Raw genomic sequence first — 16,483 nt, forward strand, 5'->3', positions numbered from 1 at the left:
GTTGTGGTGTATATTACTGGATTACCTGTTATATTATGGAGCCTCAGAGTGAGGTAGAGTGGGTGGTGGATGTTGTAAGTCTCCAAAATATGTCTGCAATCCTGAGGTAAAGACAGTTCATCTCAGGCTTCAGCTCAAGCAGCTGTGAGCTCTAGGCCTAGGATTCTCTCATTGTCTTCTACTTATGCATAGCCTACGTTTAATTTTTTGACAAGCAACCAATTGGATATTGCATTTGGACAAGCAACTACCATTTACATTTACATTTAAGTCATTTAGCAGACGCTCTTATCCAGAGCGACTTACAAATTGGTGCATTCACCTTATGATATCCAGTGGAACAACCACTTTACAATAGTGCATCTAAATCTTTTAAGGGGGGAGGGGGGGGGGGGTTAGAAGGATTACTTTATCCTATCCTAGGTATTCCTTAAAGAGGTGGGGTTTCAGGTGTCTCCGGAAGGTGGTGATTGACTCTGCTGACCTGGCGTCGTGAGGGAGTTTGTTCCACCATTGGGGTGCCAGAGCAGCGAACAGTTTTGACTGGGCTGAGCGGGAACTGTACTTCCTCAGAGGTAGGGAGGCGAGCAGGCCAGAGGTGGATGAACGCAGTGCCCTTGTTTGGGTGTAGGGCCTGATCAGAGCCTGAAGGTACGGAGGTGCCGTTCCCCTCACAGCTCCGTAGGCAAGCACCATGGTCTTGTAGCGGATGCGAGCTTCAACTGGAAGCCAGTGGAGAGAGCAGAGGAGCGGGGTGACGTGAGAGAACTTGGGAAGGTTGAACACCAGACGGGCTGCGGCGTTCTGGATGAGTTGTAGGGGTTTAATGGCACAGGCAGGGAGCCCAGCCAACAGCGAGTTGCAGTAATCCAGACGGGAGATGACAAGTGCCTGGATTAGGACCTGCGCCGCTTCCTGTGTGAGGCAGGGTCGTACTCTGCGAATGTTGTAGAGCATGAACCTACAGGAACAGGTCACCGCCTTGATGTTAGTTGAGAACGACAGGGTGTTGTCCAGGATCACGCCAAGGTTCTTAGCACTCTGGGAGGAGGACACAATGGAGTTGTCAACCGTGATGGCGAGATCATGGAACGGGCAGTCCTTCCCCGGGAGGAAGAGCAGCTCAGTCTTGCCGAGGTTCAGCTTGAGGTGGTGATCCGTCATCCACACTGATATGTCTGCCAGACATGCAGAGATGCGATTCGCCACCTGGTCATCAGAAGGGGGAAAGGAGAAGATTAATTGTGTGTCGTCTGCATAGCAATGATAGGAGAGACCATGTGAGGATATGACAGGGCCAAGTGACTTGGTGTATAGCGAGAATAGGAGAGGGCCTAGAACAGAGCCCTGGGGGACACCAGTGGTGAGAGCACGTGGTGCGGAGACAGATTCTCGCCACACCACCTGGTAGGAGCGACCTGTCAGGTAGGACGCAATCCAAGCGTGGGCCGCGCCGGAGATGCCCAACTCGGAGAGGGTGGAGAGGAGGATCTGATGGTTCACAGTATCAAAGGCAGCCGATAGGTCTAGAAGGATGAGAGCAGAGGAGAGAGAGTTAGCTTTAGCGGTGCGGAGCGCCTCCGGGACACAGAGAAGAGCAGTCTCAGTTGAATGACTAGTCTTGAAACCTGACTGATTAGGATCAAGAAAGTCATTCTGAGAGAGATAGCAGGAGAGCTGGCCAAGGACGGCACGTTCAAGAGTTTTGGAGAGAAAAGAAAGAAGGGATACTGGTCTGTAGTTGTTGACATCGGAGGGATCGAGTGTAGGTTTTTTCAGAAGGGGTGCAACTCTCGCTCTCTTGAAGACGGAAGGGACGTAGCCAGCGGTCAAGGATGAGTTGATGAGCGAGGTGAGGTGAGGGAGAAGGTCTCCGGAAATGGTCTGGAGAAGAGAGGAGGGGATAGGGTCAAGCGGGCAGGTTGTTGGGCGGCCGGCCATCAAAAGACGCAAGATTTCATCTGGAGAGAGAGGGGAGAAAGAGGTCAAAGCACAGGGTAGGGCAGTGTGAGCAGAACCAGCGGTGTCGTTTGACTTAGCAAACGAGGATCGGATGTCGTCGACCTTCTTTTCAAAATGGTTGACGAAGTCATCCGCAGAGAGGGAGGAGGGGGGGGGGGGGATTCAGGAGGGAGGAGAAGGTGGCAAAGAGCTTCCTAGGGTTAGAGGCAGATGCTTGGAATTTAGAGTGGTAGAAAGTGGCTTTAGCAGCAGAGACAGAAGAGGAAAATGTAGAGAGGAGGGAGTGAAAGGATGCCAGGTCCGCAGGGAGGCGAGTTTTCCTCCATTTCCGCTCGGCTGCCCGGAGCCCTGTTCTGTGAGCTCGCAATGAGTCGTCGAGCCACGGAGCAGGAGGGGAGGACCGAGCCGGCCTGGAGGATAGGGGACATAGAGAGTCAAAGGATGCAGAAAGGGAGGAGAGGAGGGTTGAGGAGGCAGAATCAGGAGATAGGTTGGAGAAGGTTTGAGCAGATGGAAGAGATGATAGGATGGAAGAGGAGAGAGTAGCGGGGGAGAGAGAGCAAAGGTTGGGATGGCGCGATACCATCCGAGTAGGGGCAGAGTGGGAAGTGTTGGATGAGAGCGAGAGGGAAAAGGATACAAGGTAGTGGTCGGAGACTTGGAGGGGAGTTGCAATGAGGTTAGTGGAAGAACAGCATCTAGTAAAGATGAGGTCAAGCGTATTGCCTGCCTTGTGAGTAGGGGGGGGAAGGTGAGAGGGTGAGGTCAAAAGAGGAGAGGAGTGGAAAGAAGGAGGCAGAGAGGAATGAGTCAAAGGTAGACGTGGGGAGGTTAAAGTCACCCAGAACTGTGAGAGGTGAGCCATCCTCAGGAAAGGAACTTATCACGGCGTCAAGCTCATTGATGAACTCTCCAAGGGAACCTGGAGGGCGATAAATGATAAGGATGTTAAGCTTGAAAGGGCTGGTAACTGTGACAGCATGGAATTCAAAGGAGGCGATAGACAGATGGGTCAGGGGAGAAAGAGAGAATGTCCACTTGGGAGAGATGAGGATCCCAGTGCCACCACCCCGCTGACCAGAAGCTCTCGGGGTGTGCGAGAACACGTGGGCAGACGAGGAGAGAGCAGTAGGAGTAGCAGTGTTATCTGTGGTAATCCATGTTTCCGTCAGTGCCAAGAAGTCGAGGGACTGGAGGGAAGCATAGGCTGAGATGAACTCTGCCTTGTTGGCCGCAGATCGGCAGTTCCAGAGGCTGCCGGAGACCTGGAACTCCACGTGGGTCATGCGCGCTGGGACCACCAGGTTAGAGTGGCAGCGGCCACGCGGTGTGAAGCGTTTGTATGGTCTGTGCAGAGAGGAGAGACAGGGATAGACAGACACATAGTTGACAGGCTACAGAAGAGGCTACGCTAATGCAAAGGAGATTGGAATGACAAGTGGACTACACGTCTCGAATGTTCAGAAAGTTAAGCTTACGTTGCAAAAATCGTATTGACTAAAATGATTAAAATGATACAGTTCTGCTGGCTGGTGAAGTAGGCTAGCTAGCAGTGGCTGCGTTGTTGACTTTGTTTGAAAGTGTAGCTGGCTAGGTAACCTCGATAACTGGCTAGGTAACCTCGATAACCTCGATAATTACTCTAAACTACACAATTATCTTAGATAAAGACAGCAAAGACAACTATGTAGCTAGCTAACACTACACTAATCAAGTCGTTCCGTTGTGATGTAATAGTTTCTACAGTGCTGCTATTCGGTAGAAGTTGGCTAGCTGGCTAGCTAGCAGTGTTGACTACGTTAGAAGGACGAAAATAGCTGGCTAGCTAACCTCGATAATTACTCTAAACTACGCAATTATCTTAGATACAAAGACAGCAAAGACAACTATGTAGCTAGCTAACACTACACTAATCAAGTCGTTCCGTTGTGATGTAATAGTTTCTACAGTGCTGCTATTCGGTAGAAGTTGGCTAGCTGGCTAGCTAGCAGTGTTGACTACGTTAGAAGGACGAAAATAGCTGGCTAGCTAACCTCGATAATTACTCTAAACTACACAATTATCTTTGATACAAAGACGGCTATGTAGCTAGCTAAGAAAAATTGCTCAGATCAAACAAATCAAAACGTTGTACTGTAATGAAATGTAATATTACCTGTGGAGCGAAGCGAAGTGCGACTGCTCGCTCCAAGACCCACAAGACTCATAGCTTCTTTGACCACTTCTTAGACGTGGTCAAAAATACGTGGTCTTAGACATGGTCTATATATAGCTACTCTAGCCTATGGTGACCCATTATGGCTAACTCTCTTGGCAGATGCGACAACACCCTTCAGAAATGAACATTTATTTTTTGTGCCGTTTTATTTGACACGTACAGTACATGACAGTCACCTGGCTGAACTCATAACAGGTCATGCCAGGTCGTATTCCGAACCGCATCCAAATCTGATTCTAAATTGAATCTAAAAATCTAAATCTAAATCAAAGGTCAAAATGTGTCCTGACATTACTGGACTCTGGTGGAAAATTGGCACTCGTGTTATTTTTGCCGTGACGGTTCCCAACCCGACACCACACACACACACAAACGCGACAGGCTGGGTGCAGAACAGGGTCAGCCGCAAAGCAACACCCCTGGAGCAGTTTGGGGGATAATACCTTGCTGGTACCTGAGATAAATGCCAGCCTCCGATTGCCAACTCACTCTATATTTTTTCCCATCAGCACTGGTAACCCCCCCCCCCCCCCCCATCAGGAAATGTATCATACTCATATCTCTAGAGTCATAGGGCTTCAATTAAACTCTGTGCTTCTTTTCCAAAATGGAGACAGAGAGTTGTTCTGTGTTGGGGTATAATATGGATCTCAACATTTCTCAACATCTCTGGGAAGATCACTTTTTCCCTGTGTGAATAGAGCGGCTTCTATTCTCTAATTTGTTGTGCAGGACTGACAGGCTTCCACCTAGGTGTGTAAAATAAGAATTTATAATTAGGGGAGTGAGGTGTTGAGAGGTCCTGACAGTATCAGAGACACACTCTTCCAATAGTCTTGCCTTTGAACCGTGAAGACTGAGGAGTCTCACATGTCTTAGGAAACATGTGAAGAATCCTTGTTTATCAACCCTCATCCTTTTAGGAAATGTGATACAATAGTTTTTTCCATAAGGTTTTGCAACCCATGATGCAGGTTGTAAAATATAAAATAGGGTTTCTGATATGGTTTACATCACATGCGTGTGTTCTTTATCCCATTAAATACAGTATACTGAATCTAACAGTAACATGCACACTCTTGGTAAGGACCCTGCTTCAATGTCAAGACCATATCCACCCAGTTATTTTTCCAAATGACACTATCTTGTTTTCCATCTATGTACATTGATGATTTCGAGGCAGCACTCAAAACACTTTCTTTTAAAAGCTGCTTTTCAGAATAATCCAAGCTGTGCTCAAAACTATTTCCTTTATTTTTTTTTCTCCCATTTTCTCCCCAATTTTCGTGGTATCCAATCGCTAGTAATTACTATCTTGTCTCATCGCTACAACTCCCGTACGGGCTCGGGAGAGACGAAGGTTGAAAGCCATGCGTCCTCCACAGGAGTCGCTGGAGCGCGATGAGACAAGGATATCCCTACCGGCCAAACCCTCCCTAACCCGGACAACGCTATGCCAATTGTGCATCGCCCCACGGACCTCTCGGTCGCGGCCGGCTGCGACAGAGCCTGGGCGCGAACCCAGAGACTCTGGTGGCGCAGTTAGCACTGCGATGCAGTGCCCTAGACCACTGCTCCACCCGGGAGGCCTGTTCCTTTTTAAAATTATTATTCGAAAACCATAGATTTATTTGATCACATCCATCTTTTTATTGACCAAGTCCTCAGTGAACTGGAGCCGTTGGCACCCAGTTGGCACTCATGCCTAGTTATGTCAAATGTGTTTGGACTCAGTGCAGAACCATGTGAAATGGAGATCTGCTAGAGCTAGCCCAGGCACTTGTCTCCGTGTAGTCTAAATAAAATGTGCCGGTCAAAACACACCAGTTCAGACCAGAACAATATCATGGTGTAGGGTGATGCATGTGTCAACATCATGTTCTACAGGCTCAGCACAGCTTGCTGATGAAACACTTGGATTAACCTCTCCTCTATTCCTGGGAGTGTATAAAAAAATGTTTCTAGAAGTGCTGATCTAGGATCAGGGACCGTCATGTCCTTATAATGTTATTCGTTATGATCTAAAAAGCCAAACTGATCCTAGATCAATAATCCTACTCAGAGACACGTTTTGCTGTTGACATTTCTATTGAGAACGCTCCCTCTTGTTGACTCATATAGACAAGATGAGACAAATGAAAAAATGGGGGGAACAGAAGACAAATTGTAGGAAAGAGGAAGTGAGATCATTACCCATATTGGGGCAAAGTGCGCCAGATAGATCATGCCTGAGTTAAGAGAAAGAACAGCCGTGCTGTTTTGGGAAAATAAGAGAAAGTATTGATTCTGGTCACACATACACACATATAGGTTTCAGTTTAACATGTGTAAAAGCTATCAATAAACTTACAACAAGAAAAAACGTAATGAAAGAATGACCAAAGGATATGAAAGCAATACCAATCCCAGAGGGCCTATTATGCACTTGTTGACAACATTGGATGAACTCTACGCAATGGCAATTCAAGTCCATAACACAAAACTATACAGTAGTAGGCTTACTGTCCATATTGTTGTGCAGGTTTGTTTGTCAGTGTTGTGTATAAGCTAGGCCTACTTGTCTGTTATCCCCACCTACCTGTTATGTGTGTCTAGCAAAATAATGATATCAGCTGTAGCCTAGATTGCAATCAAATCACCATTTCCATTAGGATATTTTTTGGGAGAACTTGCATCTGTGTAAGGTGTGAATATACTTTGTTTGGGCTAATTGAGTGACATAACAATAGAACAACTGCTGAGGTACAACCCAATTATTGAAATTGCACCTTGTGTATTCTACTACTTACTCAACAGTAAATTGAGACCCCGACTTGTGGAGGGAAATTCATCGCGGGCCTACAAAAGGGGGGCTGCCAGTTTCCCCATCCCTGGCCTACATGACCAACGCACAGCACAGCACAGTCCGAAGGTTCGAAGTTAGAGGGAGGAGATTTTTCTCCAATATCGGGGCGGGGTCTTGTGACTCACCATCAACTTCCTCATAGACAGTAGAGCCGGTGAACTGTGTCACACTTCAACATAGTACAGTTAGAGGTCTGAGTAGACTGCAGTGAAAAAGGAACGGGAAAAATTGAACAGTATAATAATCTGCCACTGGAGTAGCGACCGGCAGAAATTCTCATCGTTTGAATGTCTGGTGACACAGCACGAGAGGTGGGCTTCGATTGTCAAGTCGCAAAGGTGCATTCAACAGCAGATATAACGTCGGGTAAGCGCGATCACCCACTCTACCTAGAATAGTGAATTGCAAACTTTTCGCCATCATATCTCCACTGTTCTTAGGTAGACCTACGTAAACTCTAGAGTAGGCCTACACACACGTTTCTTATTCTTTGCACATGGATTTACTGATAAAAACCACTTTCTTTTTAATCATTCTATTGTGCTATTGTGAGTCCCATTCATTGCGCATTTTAGCGTGATGTCAGTAATGTAGGCATAATATGCATTTATTGAAGTAAATGCGTTTAATTTGAACTTTTCAGTTTTTAACTTTTCATTTGCAATGTGAGGCAGAAAAGAAGTTCAGCAGTGCTCCCGGATTCTGAATGAATGAAGGATAGATACAGCAATGCATATAATAATGCATGTCAGGACAGGAGGAAAGGAACATCCGACAATTTAGAAAATAGCCTACTTTGCAGCAGTTTTGTCCATATTATACTAATGAGACTAAGTAACCTGAGAACAATTGGAAATTGAGACTAGACTATACTTGTAAACTAAAGCGTTCTACTGGACAATGCAACAACGGGAGTTATAAAGTAATTCCATTACAGCATGTACGCTTTTGTTGTCTCACGTCAAGCACGTCAGAGCCTTCAGAATGGGATCTTGTGCCTAATGATATGTCAATTTCCATATGACGTTTCTACTTACCACATTTCGAAAGCAACAAATGGTCAATAGCTCCCACCTAAACCACTCCAATGATGTCCTTTATAAGTATAGTAGGAAAGGTGACCTAGTAGGCTATATCACTTCACTCGTGGATTTCTCCAAGTCTCTGTTGTGGTTGGATAGATATTTAATATGTCTACACATTGTTATTATGTCTACTAACTCAGTATTTGACCATGTCTTCTATACAAGGGTATAGAAGTGCTGAGATAATTGGAGGTTCGCTAGACTTTTTAGTGTCCCTGAACATGCTCCAGTTGCACTGGGGGAATATGAACATTCTTGCCACTTAGCACCTTCAGTAATTACACACAGTGATAACTGGGACTGAAGGCCGAGGGAGCCATGAGTGGAGAAGAGAGGGAACGATTGCAGGGAAAAGGGGACTATTCTTGTCACGGAGTGCTGGCCTGTCCAGTGCCCACAGATGGGTTGCATTCCAAATGGAGCCCTATTCCCTACAGTGGAGGCTGCTGAGGGGAGGACGGCTCATAATAATGGGTGGAAAGGAACACATGGAATGGCATCAAACACATGGAAACCATGTTTGATCCCATTCAACTGATTCTGTTCCAGCCCTTACCACAAGCCTGTTCTCCCCAATTAACGTGCCACCAACCTCCTCTGATTCCCTACAAAAAATGCAACCCATAGGGCCCATATGGCTCTGGTCCAATGTAGTGCACTATGTAGGGAATAGGGTGCCATTTGATACGGAGCCATGGAATACTTACCATCACTATTCCTTCTGTTTTTCCCTGGCTTTCGTGCTACATGTCGTACCTCAAGGCTGTCATCAGGACTGGCATGCCTGGGGCATCCTGGCACTGATGGAGGTTGCTAGCTGAGCAGTTCCCCCCTCATTGATTCGGTGGTCAGTCCCCAAGGCTGAGCAGTTCTTGGTTAGAACACTTTGGGAATCAGTATGGAATAAGCAGGAAAACCTGGGAATTTTGCAACCCTAGTCATGTCTCTGTCTCATCAGTTGCCGTTTCACACGTGTTACATTGGGCGAGAAAGGGAAGGTGTGGTCACTGGAAGATAAATCATACCCTTAAAATAGCTGTGTTACCAGGCTTACTGTGAGTTCCAGACCGACTAGGTAAGGCGCCAGCGCAGTGGGTTCTCCCTTGCATGCTGCCTGCCTCCTGCTTCACCCGGGACAACTTTAGAGATCCCTGGTTTCCTACACCTAAAGGACTACAATAGACTAAATGACTTAAATGACTTAAATGTAAATGTAAATGTAAATAGACACAAGGCTGTTCACAACCAAAGCAACCATTACTGCAGTTTTTTAGCAGTTAACCCATTTCCTGTAGTTTGTTTCATGTAATAATTGTATTTTCAATTTCTACTTCAAGTGGTGCACACTTTGTTAATAACATGTATTAAATAATGTCATTAAAATAAGTTGACTCACCCACATAAGTATACCTGGATGCACATGTATCAACTTTGAAATAGGTTTTTCTTTGTTTGGCTAATGGCTAGGGTAATGTGGATTCTACCCAAGTGCAGACATGGCAGTGGTAATAGCCTGCAATTCACATCTCCAATGTAGATGGCAAAAATTAGTTTAACTCTGTGCCCGGCCTTTTTCCCTCCAAACATTGTTCATTTAGCAGCATTGCTGCGGGAGCTAGGCGATGGACACCAGCTACAGCGCTGCTCAATTCACTGCCCTTTCGCCGACGCAGGCGGTAACTCTTCTTCCGTCGGCGGCACCATTTAGGTTGGCCCCTAAGGTATACTTTTTTTTGGCTATGAACCGAGCGCGAACCGGCAGAGTTCCCACATTGGTTGTTGCGTCACCTCGCCTTAGCTGAGGAACACACCCTTAACCTCTCTCACTAAGGTGTCAGAGGTCTGACAAACTACAGTGTTCTTTGACGGAGCCTCTCTTCTTTGTGTGTTGGTACAATATAACAGATGCTCAAGCTAATTTATAAATCGGCACCATTCCAATTAAACTATATATATATATATATATATATTTTTTTTTTTTACCTTTATTTAACTAGGCAAGTCAGTTAAGAACAAATTCTTATTTTCAATGACGGCCTAGGAACAGTGGGTTAACTGCCTGTTCAGGGGCAGAACGACAGATTTGTACCTTGTCAGCTCGGGGATTTGAACTTGCAACCTTCCGGTTACTAGTCCAACGCTCTAACCACTAGGCTACGCTGCTCGATTTTATACTCCGGTCAGCAACGGGTGTGGCTGAAATAGCCACTAATTTGATATATACAAAAGTATGTACAAAAGTACAAAAGTATGTGGACACCCCTTCAAATTAGTGGCTATTTCAGCCACACCCGTTGCTGACCGGAGTATAAAATCGAGCACACAGCCATGTAATCTCCATGGACAAACATTGGCAGTAGAATGGCCTTACTGAAGAGCTCATTGACTTTCAACGTGGTGCTGTCATAGGATGCCCCCTTTCCAACGAGTCAGTTCGTCAAATTTCTGCCCTGCTAGAGCTGCCCCGGTCAACATTAAGTGCTGTTATTGTGAAGTGGAAACGTCTAGGAGCAACAATGGCTCAGCCGCGAAGTGGTAGGCCACACAAGCTCACAGAATGGGACCACAGAGTGCTGAAGCGCGTTTGCAGCACTCACTACCAAGTTCCAAACTGCCTCTGGATGCAACGTCAGCACAAGAACTGTTAGTTGGGAGCATCATGAAATGGGTTTCCATCGCCAAACAGCCGCACAAGCCTAAGATCACCATGCGCAATGCCAAGGGTCTGCTAGAGTGGTGTAAAGCTTGCCGCCATTGGACTCTGAAGCTATGGAAACGTGTTCTCTGGAGTGATGAATCACGCTTCACCATCTGCCATTAGAACACTACCTGCCCGAATGCATAGTGCCAAATGTAAAGTTTGGTGAAGGAGGAATAATGGTCTGGGGCTCTTTCATGGTTCGAGCTTGACTGCTTAGTTCCAAAGTTCTTAATGCTACAGCATACAATGACATTCTAGACAATTCTGTGCTTCCAACTGTGTGGCAACATTTTGGGGAAGGCCCTTTCCTGGTTCAGCATGACCATGCCTCCATTCACAAAGCGAGGTCAATACAGAAATGGTTTGTCGAGATTGGTGTTGAAGAACTTGACTGGCCTGCAAATACAAATACTGGCCTGCACAGAGCCCTGACCTAAACCCCATCAAACACCTTTGGGATGAATTGGAACGCCGACTGCGAGCCAGGCCTAATCGCCCAACCTTACTAATGCGCTTGTGGCTGAATGGAGGAAAGTCCCTGCAGCAATGTTCCAACATCTAGTGGAAAGCCTTCCCAGATGAGTGGAGGCTATAATAGCAGCAAAGGGGGCATCAGCTCCATATTAATGCCCATGATTTTGGAATGAGATGTTCGACAAGCATGTGTCCACATACTTTTGGTATTGTAGTGTATGTCTTATAAAAGATCTCATCAATTATTTTAAATAAGCTATTGATTCATAAACAAGGATGGAAATGAGTGTCTTACCATTGTTAATCTTATGGAAAAACCTTCATTCATTAGCTCAAATACAAAGCTTGTTTCATAAACATGGATATAAATAATAGTAATCCTTGTCTTTGCTCTATGCTAAATTACATTTGATTTATAAAATTAGATTAGACGAGAATTAGATTACTTTCGACATCGATGCTCTTAATTTTACTGTGGCATCACATTGTCACTTATGAAAGTCAAAGATCATATCCCCAAGACATGCTAACCTCTCACATTAACAATAACAGGGGAGGTTAGCATGTCTACGGGGTATGATCTTTGACCCTCTCTAGGGTCCTATAAAATCAGTTGCGGAGAACACGCACGGAATCACAGAATCCAGACATTAAAACGGAATTCAACAATATTAAAACATTTTATTGAGCATAGGAAATCAACGAAATGCATTAATATGCCAAATGTCATAAGACATGAACAAAATGCATCAGTGAATCCTATTTTCCCATAAGCTTTCTGAAGAGGCAACGGCACAGGAATCCCCCTGTCCTAATTTGCGCATTTGTCTACCACTTTGTGTTGCTGTTAGCGATGATGCTAATGTAAGACAACCTCTTCTGGTAGATGCAAAGGTTCCCAAAAACCTTCTCAATTAAATCTTAACTACAAAGTAGCCTATGCCTACCTGATTGTTTGTATCAATCCAGTGGCCATTTGTTTTGTAAAATCTGCAATCACATGAGCATTACAGAAACATTGCTAACCAAATGGTCTCAGGATGGTGCACAGTTATATTTAAAGGGTAACTACACCCAAAAATGAAATTGTCTTAGATTTTTTTCCCAGACCCCAAGTGGTCTCCTGATGTGGTTTAAGCATTGTTGTGGACTTAGAACAGCTAATTTTGTTGTTTTCTATTACAAAGGTGTGATTTTGAGAGCAAAAAGCAGGGGAAAACAGAAACCTGGAAAATAAACATAAGATTTGACAGATTTTTATAGGGCCCTACCTATGTTACTCCGAAATGACACACTACATTATTTGCCATTAATATCTCTTGGGCACAAAATAATCTGAACAACAAAACAAACTGCAAATGCATCCAAGTTTGTAGTCACAAGCTTGATGTAGTCATTGCGTGCTAGGAATATGGGACCAAATACTAAACTTTTGACTCATTTATTTATAGGAATCTTTAGTAGTGATGGGAAGTTCGGCTCTTTTTACCGACTCGGATCTTTTCGACTCCTTCAGTCAAAAGAACACCTCTTTCAACTCATTTTGTTCATTAGAGTCAGTAATGTCCAGAACACGCAGGACCCGTTAGCAGTGAACAATGAACTGACAACTCTAAAGAGTCATGGTTCTGCAAGCCTCTCGTTCACATGTCATTCCTCATAAGGGGCTTATTGGAGCTGTCGTTTGTCACTGAGACTTGGACATTGTTTATAGCCAAACGACCCCAACGATTCATTCTCGAGTTCGGGTTTGTTGAGCAAAGGCTGTGTGTACTGTATGTTTTGGTTCTTCAAATCTGTCCATAACATTCAATAATAAATGAATTGCATTAATTCTTGCACCATGCGATCAGTTATCAGTTCAATACATGTATATCATTTTTTTGTGTGTATTTTACCCACCTTTTCTCCCCTATTTTGTGATATCCAATTACGATCTTGTCTCATCACTGCAACTCCCCAACGGGCTTGGGAGAGGCAAAGGTCGAGTCATGCGTTCTCCAAAACATGACCCCCAACCCGCGCTCCTTAACATGCGCCTGCTTAACCACGAAGCCAGCTTCACCAATGTGTCAGAGGAGACACCGTTCAACTGACATTAGAAGTCAGTCTACAGGCGCCCGGGCCCGCCACAAGGAGTCGCTAGAGCGCGATGAGCCAAGTAAATTCCCCCCTGTTTTCTTCTTTATGCTGCCAGTAGCATGAAATGTTTCCCTGCACGCATATATGACAGACAGCTGTTGGTCGGAGCACAGCTCCTGAGCCACTGAGCTGAAGGAGTGTGTATTAAGTCATTAGATTAATGAACTGTTTGCGAACTTCACATCACTAATCAATGTCAGTGTCAATCATTTTGATTTAAAAAAATACTTGTTAAACAATCTTTCTGAGCAATTTATTTTTGTGTGAAACAGTTTCCCTTGTTTTTTTTGTTACATACAATATTATTTGAATCATTTATTTTATACAGACATTATTGCTCCATCTTTATCAAGGGTGTCAATCATTTCTGACCCTACATGGACAGTGGTAGTTCAGCTCAAAGCCATGTACTATCGTCAACTTTGAAATCAAACAAATGGCTCTTCCTCTCACTTGTACACCACAAATCAACTTCCTCCTATGAAGAACTGTGTATCTGTAGTGTCCTGCTGTGCCAACAAGGCCAGTCTGATGGTTTTACAGTTACTTTTTTTCACAAGAGGGCAATAAAAGCCAAAAGTAAACATCCTTTATGTAGTGTCTGGCATTCCAGCCTTGACCCAGCTTATGGAGTATATCATGTATTTGTTTGCCTCTCTTTCCTCCTTTTCTCTCCATGGCATTTTAAGCGATCACATTCTGTTCCCCGGGCGCTGAAGACGTCAATTAAGGCAGCCGAACCCCGTTACCACTCTGATTCAGAGGGGTTGGGTTAAATGCGGAAGACACATTTCAGTTTAATACGTTCAGTTGGACAACTGACTAGGTACCCCCTTTGCCCTTTCTCTTTATTTGGAGATCTCTGTGTTTTGCTGAAGGTTAGCAGTTCTCTGTTTTTGGAGTGGTGCCATAATGACTTGTAATCAAATGTATCAGTCACATGCACATTTTTTGCAGATGTTATTGCGGTGTAGAGAATTGCTAGTGGGTGGGTTTGGGGGCTGACAGTTTCTAGCCCATAGTACAACGATGATGGACAATCCACAGTCAATTGCTTGCAGGTTGTTAGAGACTGGAATGTTGAATTGTAGTTTTGACACTGCACACCTTTCGTTCCCTCTTTCTCCAACTCTGTTGAAGCTACTGGAACCTGTTACTTTTTGCGGTCTGCTTGCTGTCTATTTGCTGACTCTCAAACACTCTAAGGGGAATCAGTATTGCGGTATGTGAAATATTGGTTAAGATGGCCAGTTACTTTAAGACCGACGTAAAAGCTACCCAGGCAATCTGAACACTAGTTCTTCAGAAAATAGAACATTATAAAGGTATTGAGCACACAAGTGATCCTGAAATGAACCTGTCAAGCATTACCTCCAAAGCAGGCTTTTCTTTCTGTATCCTATATCCTCAAACCACAACAGCCATTTCCCCCTTCTTCCTGCCTTCCTCTGGTAGTCAGACTAGCCACTAACCAAGCACCCTTCAATTGAGTATGGGGGTGTGTGGCAGGCAGCTGGAGTGTGTCTGGCCTGTCTGTGAATGGGGGGAAGTGACCTCATGTTTCCTGCGTGAGTGGGGGTGGGTGTCCAGGTGCTGCAGTGTTATTGTGAGGGGGCACGGCTTCCTCCAGCGGCTATTTAGTTGGTAAATGGCTGAAATCCGATTCTGAGAGTTTGACCCCCTGCGGGAGGCAGCGTAGTTGAAAAAAAAAAATATTAAAAAAAAAACACCTTTATTTAACCAGGTAGGCCAGTTGAGAACAAGTTCTCATGTACAACTGCGACCTGGCCAAGATGACGCAAAGCAGTGCAGCAAAAACAACAGTTACACATGGGATAAACAAAAGTACAATAGAAAAATCTGTATACAGTGTGTGCAAATGAAGTAAGGAGGTGAGGCAATAAATAGGCCATAGTGGCGAAGTAAATTACAATTTAGCAATTAACACTGGAGTGATATATGTGAAAATGAGGATGTGCAGTAGAAATACTGGTGTGCAAAAGAGCAGAAAACAAGTACAAATATGGGATGAGGTAGGTAGTTGGTTGGATGGGCTATTTACAGATGGGCTGTATACAGCTGCAGCGATCAGTAAGCTGCTCTGACAGCCGATACTTGAAGTTGTGAGGGAGATATAAGTCTCCAACTTCAGTGATTTAAAAAATAAAATAAAATAATATATATTTTTTTGCAATTCGTTCCAGTCATTGGCAGCAGAGAACTGGAAGGAAAGGCGGCCAAAGAGGTGTTGGCTTTGGGGATGACCAGTGAAATATACCTGCTGCAGCACGTGCTACGGGTGGGTGTTGCTATGGTGACCAGTGAGCTGAGATAAGGCGGCGCTTTACCTACCAGAGACTTTTAGATGACCTGGATGGAGTATGTAGCGAGGACCAGCCAACGAGAGGATACAGGTCGCAGTGGTGGGTAGTATATGGGATTTGGTGACAACGTATGGCACTGTGATAGACTGCATCCAATTTGCTGAATAGCGTGTTGGAGGCTATTTTGAAAATGACATCGCCAAGTCGAGGATCGGTAGGATAGTCAGTTTTACGAGGGTATGTTTGGCAGCATGAGTGAAGGAGGCTTTGTTGCGAAATAGGAAGTCGATTTAATTTTGGATTGGAGATGCTTAATATGACTCTCGAAGGAGAGTTTACAGTCTAGCCAGACACCTAGGTATTTATAGTGGTCCACATATTCTAAGTCAGAACCGTCCAGCGTAGTGATGCTAGTCGGGCAGGCAGGTGCGGACAGCGATCGGTTGAAGAGCATGCATTTCGTTTTACTAGCATTTAAGAGCAGTTGGAGGCCACGGAAGGAGTGTTGTATGGCATTGAAGCTCGTTTGGAGGTTTGTTAAGTGTCGAAAGAAGGGCCAGATATAGGTGCTTCCTGCTCTGCTGTCTCTTCTCTGGTCTCTCTCTCTCTCTCTCAGGTATAAAGGTTATTTAGGCCATATTGTTGTTCACTTCTCCCCTCACCCCTTACACTCTTTCTATCATAAATGTTTCTTTGGTCCCTCCTATGACATCAAGTAATCCTTACTGTCTA

The 16,483-nt window shown here is 44.8% G+C and overlaps 2 protein-coding genes across 2 annotated transcripts in view; one reads left to right on the top strand and one right to left on the bottom strand.

Moving 5' to 3' along the window:
- Positions 1–387: 387 nt before the first annotated feature.
- On the bottom strand, positions 388–2,112 carry LOC129856703 (uncharacterized). Its single transcript, XM_055924435.1, has 2 exons — positions 1,405–2,112; positions 388–1,209 (listed from the first exon to the last, which is right to left on the bottom strand). The coding sequence occupies exons 1-2, from the start codon at positions 1,939–1,941 to the stop codon at positions 415–417; spliced, it is 1,332 nt and encodes a 443-aa protein (XP_055780410.1). The 5' UTR covers positions 1,942–2,112; the 3' UTR covers positions 388–414.
- A 4,982-nt stretch (positions 2,113–7,094) lies between these two features.
- The window catches only part of LOC129857706 (four and a half LIM domains protein 3-like), a 42,738-nt gene continuing 33,349 nt past the window's right edge, over positions 7,095–16,483 (top strand). Inside the window, exon 1 of the mRNA XM_055926208.1 lies at positions 7,095–7,391. Within this exon, the coding sequence (XP_055782183.1) occupies positions 7,313–7,391 (79 nt within the window). The 5' untranslated portion in view covers positions 7,095–7,312. The remainder of the gene's footprint in view (positions 7,392–16,483) is intronic.

The sequence above is a fragment of the Salvelinus fontinalis genome, chromosome 6 (genome assembly GCF_029448725.1).
Source record: "Salvelinus fontinalis isolate EN_2023a chromosome 6, ASM2944872v1, whole genome shotgun sequence".
NCBI classification, from domain to species: domain Eukaryota; kingdom Metazoa; phylum Chordata; class Actinopteri; order Salmoniformes; family Salmonidae; genus Salvelinus; species Salvelinus fontinalis.

Coding starts and splice junctions, on each gene's coding strand:
- LOC129856703 (XM_055924435.1), bottom strand. CDS start 1,941: ATGGCCGGCCGCCCAACAACCTGCCCGCTTGACCCTATCCCCTCCTCT. Junction 1,210..1,404: donor TGACAGGTCGCTCCTACCAG/GTGGTGTGGCGA, acceptor TCTGATGACCAG/GTGGCGAATCGCATCTCTGC.